The following is a 7,684-nucleotide window of genomic DNA, read 5'->3' on the forward strand; positions in this document are numbered from 1 at the left end:
AAATAAATAAATGCTAATGGAATATTTTTATCATGATTATTGCAATTTTTAAAAATAATCATAAATGAATAAAAATTTGTATCATAGTTACTAGTTTTTTATAGTTATTATTCCCATGTTTAACAGAGTTATTATCAAAGTTTGCTACGTAAACAAGTAGCTAATATCTGGGGTCACGAGCACCTGCAACTGTTATTTTGTGGGCCGGAAGCAAAAAAGTTTGAAAACTAATCTAGTGGATAAGTGACACACATACGAACAAGTCTGACGGCTTTCACCTGCAGCTGTTGATAATAATGCTGATCAATAATTTTTAAAGAACTCAATTAGCGTTTATAAATTTAACCCATAAATTTAGCAAGTGCTAATCCACTAATGAATTAAGAAATTAACAAAAGCCCTAAAGCACTAATCAGGAAATTAGTTCCCCTATTAGTGCTTTAGCACTTTAGGGGAACTCTGCCCACCACTGGAAATGTGTAAAATGCCCCATTTTCCTCCATTCCAGTCCTGGCCATATGGAATATCATGCAAATACGAGGTTAAGGGTTTCCTTTGAAGTGCAACACCTTCCATCTCCAAGAGACTATTTCTAGTTAACCTTTGTCAAACTGGCAGATCCCAATGACAAATTTAACCATAAAATGTAAAACGACCAGTGCAGCTGTTCTGAAGCTGCCTCGGCCCTCCTCACCCTAAAGTTAACTACCTGTCAGGGAATTTATTGAGCGTACAACCTTACATGTATGACACCACTTTGCAGCCGTTATTGCCAGTCCTGTTCTCGGACATCAAAGGTGAAAGCACGCTTTGTTTTCGAAGCCCTGCTCCAAATTCTACATCTGTCATAGCTGTCCTTTTTTTTTTCAATATTAAAGGAGAACATAATGTAAATCTGTCTAGTGTCTCATTTGCACAAGAGACAGAAGACAGGGTGATGAAATGGAAGCGGGTGGCCAGTTGTAGGTATGATGAAAAGTGTGTAGATCAAACAATGAAACAAGCAGGCTATGACTGAACAGGATGGAGATGTCAAGTTTGTGGAGCCTTACTTGGATCCAGAGGTCACTGTTTGACGATGAAGATATTTCACTTTTACATTTGCTTTACTTTTAACCTAACATTTTTGATTAGAACTTATATTAATTTATTAATCGATATATATATTTGAATTTACACACCAAAGCATTCAAGCTAAGTGTTTTTTCATGCAGGTATTGAAGCATTTGTACATTATCTCAATTGTGTCTGACAAAGATTACTTGAGTTTTGTGAAAAAGTAATCAAGGAGGAAAAGTCTGAATCATACAGAAAGCCTCTGTCTTTTATGGCAGTTAAGAAGTTTCTGTAAAGCCTTGAAGTTTCTTCAGGCTCACCCTCTTTCAGTTAGCTATTTTTCCACAAAGATGCACCCAGAAGGTGTTGAACCTCTCTGAAGTGCTACTTCACTTTGATCAGGTTGATTCCAGCTCCAGAGCAACAAAACAACCCTAGATTCAACCTTTTATTTATTTATTTTTTCTTCATCATCTTCTCATTTTAGGATAAGAAACAGCAGTATAATTCTTCCAACTGTTTCTCTCTACAYATACAAAAACACTTCACACAGAATTTCAGCAGTTTCTCCAGTTAGAACCTTGTCATCTATATTTTGCAAACCCTAGCACACTAGTATTGGCACCAGAAGAACATGGAACACACGTCCACAAACAAAAGGGATGCAAATATTCAACAGAGAGGAAAGAAAACTGCAATTAGTTGCTGACGTCACCCAGAGAAGTCATTTGCAGAGGTCAGTGGAGAGAGCAGTGACCTCATCGCAGCACAGAGTCATCAGAGACTAAAGGTCGAGTTTTATCTGAGAACCTATATCTGGATCTGCTCCGACACCTCTGACCACCTCATAATGAATCTGGTACCTGCCTGACTGGTGATAAAAACTGTGACACACCTTTGCCCTCTTCTCATTAGCTATGGCAACAGTTTGTCTTCTAGACACACAGCACTGACCTAACCCTGGTTTGTTTAATCCTTAATGTTGTTTCATTACATCAACATTCTTTTTCTGTTGGACAACTCTCCAACCCTGATATGTAGCAGATATTTCACAAAATGAAACTTTTGTCGCTGCGTTTACACCACATCCACATACAAACAACCCTTTTGGTGGGATAACTAAGTATTTAAAATATTCTTCAAAGTGGATATTTTTAAAGGGGAAATTTCATGTAAAATCAACTTTTTTTTAAGTTTTATATCATGTTACAATGTTATACTCTCATAAAAAACATGCCCAAAGCCTTGCATTCATGCGTGTTTGAGAAATTCTGCAGCATTTTTAGGCAGCGATGCTGAGGAGCAAAACAGGTGGGGACCAGAAACGCTCCTGGGACGTGTCTTTAAGCCAAACTTCCTCATGGCGGAGCACACCCCCCCTCCCCCTTCCGCCCGGCACACCCCACCCATGACTCCTGCAGGCACCTGGGTGAAAGTGAAACTTAAACTGTCTGCTGAGCTCCACTACTCACTCAGTGAAGCTCTTTTCAGATTAAAAATACCTTTGAGGAAATGTATTTTCAGATGCCAAGTAAATTGCATCATGGCAGCCCAACCCCCCCCCCCGCGAGCGCAACCCCCGGAAGCAGAAGGTGGTTCTTAAAGAGACAGAGGCCAATTTCAAGGCGCTTAGCAGAGGAAGTGATGAGAAGATAAGTTTATTTTCTATTTAAACATAAAAACAGCATTTTGATAACAGCTAAAGGTGACATTGATACTTTATTATGGTATAGTATTTAAATAAATGCCTGAGAAACACATAATATTGCCCCTTTAATATTCCATTTTCAGTGTATCCTTGTTTTTGCTAGTTTGTTTCGTCTGATTTATTTTTCATCCTGTTGCCATTAAATTACATCCTTGCAAACAGTTCTTAAGCAGACTGCTGATCGACTACCTTTTTGTGTCATAACATAAAAAATACTCTCGATTTTATATATTTTTTACTTGTTTTAACTAACAAGGAAAACTATTTCCCAAACTAAATAAGTAAGAATAAGACTGGTTAAATAACTTTGTTTCTCCGATAGTTCCACCATTGATGCCTCTTTTACTCAGGCATAACAAAATCAGACTCAAAGTATATTAGGTATTTTTGTAAGAAATTATAAGAAAGTTTGGGTTTCTGCAAATCTTGCAAAAATACCAACTGCACTGAAGAAATAATTTTCCTGGAAATGGGTCTTACAGGAGGATAAATTAGGCACTCTTGCAGATTCTCACAGTGTCGACGGTTTTTGCTGTTTTCCATGGAGTTTAATTGGAGCGTATCTAATGCTGTAAATCATCTCCAAGACCAAGGAGGTTGTGATGCATACCATCACTGCACTTTTCATTTATTTGCTCAGCATTTCTATGTCATCCTTCTTCTTCTTTTTTCCACCATCTCCCCCTCTCTGTTGAAGAGATGAACCAGTGCTAGAAGCTAATTTGAAGCCAATCAATATTAGTCTGTTTCTTCCTGTGTGTCAGGCCGGTCCGGTGCCCTTGTCTAACTGCAGGCAGGGGAGAGGAAGCATGCGTTGGGAGAAGTACCGCACGTTGACTGTAAATCTATGGCAGCCACTAAACACCGCTCTTGGAAAGGCGGCACTGAGTGYGAAAGGCTATCAGGCTGAATCCAAATGAGATTGATTTCCATGCCAAATCCATTTGTTCAACGTGTGCACTGACAAATAGCCCTCTCGCTGACTTGATGAACTGCAGGGATGGCATTTTAGCTGCTGCTCGGGCTTCCACACTTGGAAATGATTTTTAGAAAATGTGCACACTGGTAACAAACACTGCTTAACTTCACTTACACACCACCGCCGCTCAGTCCTTCCAAGTTAAACCCCGGTCCACTCCCGTCCCATTCTCCCTTGAACAGCCAATGAGGATGCTGTCTATTCATGAGCTGAAGTGGAAGCGGGCATGTGTAGGCAGCCTGCCACAGGAGGAGGTGTGTCTCTGCGAGCCAAGAGTGTGTGTACGAGCGAGAGCGTGCTCACACTGACAGAGRAGGTGGAGGAGTGAAGAGTAGGCATGCAAGTGAGAGTCAGGAGGAGTGACGGGAGAGACGGGAAGGGACGCCAGGTGCACGGCTGACTTATACACCCCATCATAAACACACATATTACAGAACATATAGTGAAGCATGTGTGCGTGAGTGTGTGTGTGTGTGTGTGTGTGTGTGCCTCGCTCAGAGAAACAGAGCGGGATCTCTGAGGATACACGGATGAGAAAGAAGAGTGGGGGAGCCAAGGAAGAGGAGCCCGAGTGGTGCATCGCCCCGGGGGGAGCTCACACACACCGCAGACAGCGCACACACTCCAGCGGGCATTCGGCGCTGTTTCCCTGACAACTAGAATGGGCTGCAATTTGTGCACCTTGCAGAAACGGGAGGAACATTACAAACTGCTCTATGAGATCGCACAGGTAAGTGAGACTCGGGAGGAGGAAGGAGGAGAAGTCATGATGATGTAAATCAGGGCAAGAATGGTTGGAAATGAGCTGGATTTCCTTCCGGTGAGCAGGCAGCATCCTTAATCTGAACTAAATTGAGCAAAGTGTCAAAAAATGTGGAGAAAAATATGGTTTCAGAAAGAAACTTGGAGAAAAATTGCAGGAATATTTTTTTTAAAAAAAAGAGCAGCCAGGCAGAATGCCATGTCTGTGAGAGAACTCCCGTCTCCATCAAAGTGAATGGAGCTCGTTACTTCTCAGTCGCAGAAGATGTGAGAACAAGTTCAGCTCTTCTTCCTGCGCTGGCTCCAGGGGAAATCATCCCATCTTCCTCTGCCTGTGACTTTCTCCAAGCAATACGGTTCAAAAAGAGAAGCAGTAAATGCTTTCTGCTGCTTTTTTTACTCTGTAAGCCGTTTGTCAGGAGGGAACTTACTGACCTTTGTCTATCACTCAGCAACTGGATTTATTTATGTCCTTTAAGAAAAGTTTGACCTTTTGTTGAAAGTTCCTCAGTCTGGAGATGGAAATAAAACATAAAAATAACAATAAGAACTATTGAAGTCCTTTTAGGAGCTGGGAAATGTGGTAAACGACTGATAACACTATTCTTTGTGTTCTGTAAATCAAAGGCGTTTTGACACATTTCAAACATTCAGTTCAAGTACAACACTGACTGGGATGTAATTTGGTGTTTTTCTTACAAGAAATGTCTTTTTCTTAAGCTGACTGTAGAGAAAAACAACACGTGCACTTCTCTGTTGTTGAGTAGAGTAGACAAGCCAGCGTTCATTCATCATTTAGTGTCTTCCACTGTTACAGACAGCAAGGAAACTTGATACGGCACAGTCAGGCTGAGCATTAGGCTACTTAGTTTAGTAGTGATTATGCTTTATTTAGACACTATTATCCATAGGATCAAATTAAATTTTGTGCCGATGCTTCCCCATTGTAAAAAAAAACAGGGCAACCAGCATGTTTTAATTATGTTAAGTTCATTGTGACAGAGCAGCTATTGTGTTATTGGATTACAAAAATGAAAAAAAAAAAGTTATCTTCCATCGTAGCAGGATGCTGCTTTTATGAGGCTCTTTCACAGGGCTGTAATCTCAGTACCCTGTGCAATAATGAGATGTTTGATATTTGTGTTATCAGCCTTAACTGTGTCAATTAAAGGCAACTCTAGGAGGTCGTGGCTGCTTTTGTGTTGCCGAAGTCGGGCGGATTTGTTTGCAAAGACAAAAGCAAAGCCGCCTGGCGTGACCAACTGAGAAATCGTACACTAATTAGCCATCAAAAGATAACTAAAAAAAGTACAAAATCAAAATTCAGTAAAGCCGTTTTAAGTCCTGATAATAACAAATTTCATAAAGACGGGATTTTACACTAAACTTGTCCAAAGAAAGAAAGAAACTTTCAAAATAAGAATAACGTAATGTTCATTTGGGTCATGCGATGTTTTTGCAAGATAGGTCACCATTGTTATTACTGGCCACTAATGTTCTGCAAACTTATTTTTTTTAGCTTATGTAGAAAAAAGAGCAAAGAGAGTTAAAAAAACGAGCCTCTGGCAGTGTTTTTATGACACAAAGTAGCAGCAGATGCAACAACAAACCTTGTTTTTGCATTGAGATTGGCTGGAACAAACCCAAAAATGACCATCGTGGTTACCTGTTATGTCTACATTCCTCGGCAGGTATCTTGGCAACATGGCAAATGTCCAAAAATATCCCAGGCAAAAAAAAAGTGAGAACCCACTTGCTGTTAAATGTTCTGTGGTGGTTTTATGACAGTTAGTGGACACCTCCAGTTCTCGTTTCCAGTGTTTAAAAAAAAGGACGAGAAAAAGGGCTCATCAGGCAGCAAGTGTGTCAGTGTGACTTTGTCCTGAAACTAGAGGCTAAGGGGATTCTGCAAATCCAGGGAGACTCCCTCAACAATCGCTCGTTTCGTCTCCTTTCCTCTTTCCTACATCCCTCTCTGTAACCTTCATTAGTTCTGCTCTCCTTCTGCCCGTCTCYCTCTCAGCAATCTGTTTCTGCCTCCTCTCATTTTGACTTTGGCACAGAGACAAAATGAAATGTGTTTGGCTTATTTTACTTCCATCAGCAACATACAGCAGGGCACTCCATGCTCATTATGCTCATTGTAGCTGTGAAAAACCAAAGGATGCTGGTAATGTAGCTGAAACCTGGCTGGAACAGGTGCAAAGCCAGCCAAGTCTAGTGACATATTAACACTTGTCTAGATGCTCAGGTGCTGTGTCTATTACCTCTTTGTGTCATGGTCACAGGCTTTTAGCACCATGAGTTCTTGTTAGAAAAGACTCCTGACAGTGTGGTGTTGTTGGCATTCATTCTTTTGTTGTGGATTTTTAGATACGCCACTTGGTCACCTGAGGCAAAAAGGGATTTTTTTATTTTAAAGTGAAATTTTAAGTTTTTAGGCTTACACTAGCCTTGTAAAAACCAGACCCTTGTCCTTCACTTTGCTTCGTACAGAGGGTCTGGACTCGCTGCTATAGAGAAGCGATTCTTGCTGGAGGTGTGGCCTCTGCTGAAGTGTGTGTGTTGCTGTGAAGGAGGCTAAGCTAAGAAGCTAACCGGAAATCGCGAGCGCTGTAAACAGCCCTACTGAGAGGAGAAAAGTACCGAGCTGAACAAGACGACTGTAAATGAGAGCTGCTGCTTTGTCAAATTTAATTTAATTTGGAAGCCTTATCAACATGGACTGGCTTCATTCACTTCCTCCACTGTCATTGCTAACTAACTAGCAGACACTGCGCAGAAAATCGACGTCATTCAAAACCCCGCCTTCAGTTTGTTGATTGGCCCATGTAAAATAAACTACAAGCTGACACTGCGCAGAAAATCAATGTTCTGTTCTCTGATTGGTTCAGCAAAAAATCTGCCCGCGAAATCTTTGTCTATGGGAGAAATGCCAGACGGAGCAGAGAAGCGAAACTAGAATTGAGCGGAACTGCGTAGGAAGGCAAGGGCCAGGCTAGGCTTACACCTAAGACTACCACAGCTTTCAGCATCCTAAAAGGTTTCAGAGTCAAAATACTTTGAAACAAAATGTTTGCGTGTTTGTGTGGATTGCCAAAATGCAACCTTTTTTTTTTTAAAAGATCATGATGGTTCCTTATCTGAGCTATAAGCAGTTTTTAGTAATATATATTTAT

General features: G+C 40.8%; 1 protein-coding gene and 1 long non-coding RNA gene across 2 annotated transcripts in view; one reads left to right on the top strand and one right to left on the bottom strand.

The window, feature by feature from the left end:
• Positions 1 to 7,684, bottom strand: part of LOC106523530 (uncharacterized) — a 70,581-nt gene that overhangs the window by 3,733 nt on the left and 59,164 nt on the right. The window lies entirely within an intron of this gene.
• Positions 4,006 to 7,684, top strand: part of pdzrn4 (PDZ domain containing ring finger 4) — a 36,578-nt gene continuing 32,899 nt past the window's right edge. The window contains exon 1 of the mRNA XM_014016970.1: positions 4,006 to 4,473. Coding sequence (XP_013872424.1) covers positions 4,405 to 4,473 — 69 coding nt within the window. The 5' untranslated portion in view covers positions 4,006 to 4,404. The remainder of the gene's footprint in view (positions 4,474 to 7,684) is intronic.

Source organism: Austrofundulus limnaeus, unplaced genomic scaffold (assembly GCF_001266775.1).
Source record: "Austrofundulus limnaeus strain Quisiro unplaced genomic scaffold, Austrofundulus_limnaeus-1.0 Scaffold158, whole genome shotgun sequence".
Classification (NCBI taxonomy): Eukaryota; Metazoa; Chordata; class Actinopteri; order Cyprinodontiformes; family Rivulidae; genus Austrofundulus; species Austrofundulus limnaeus.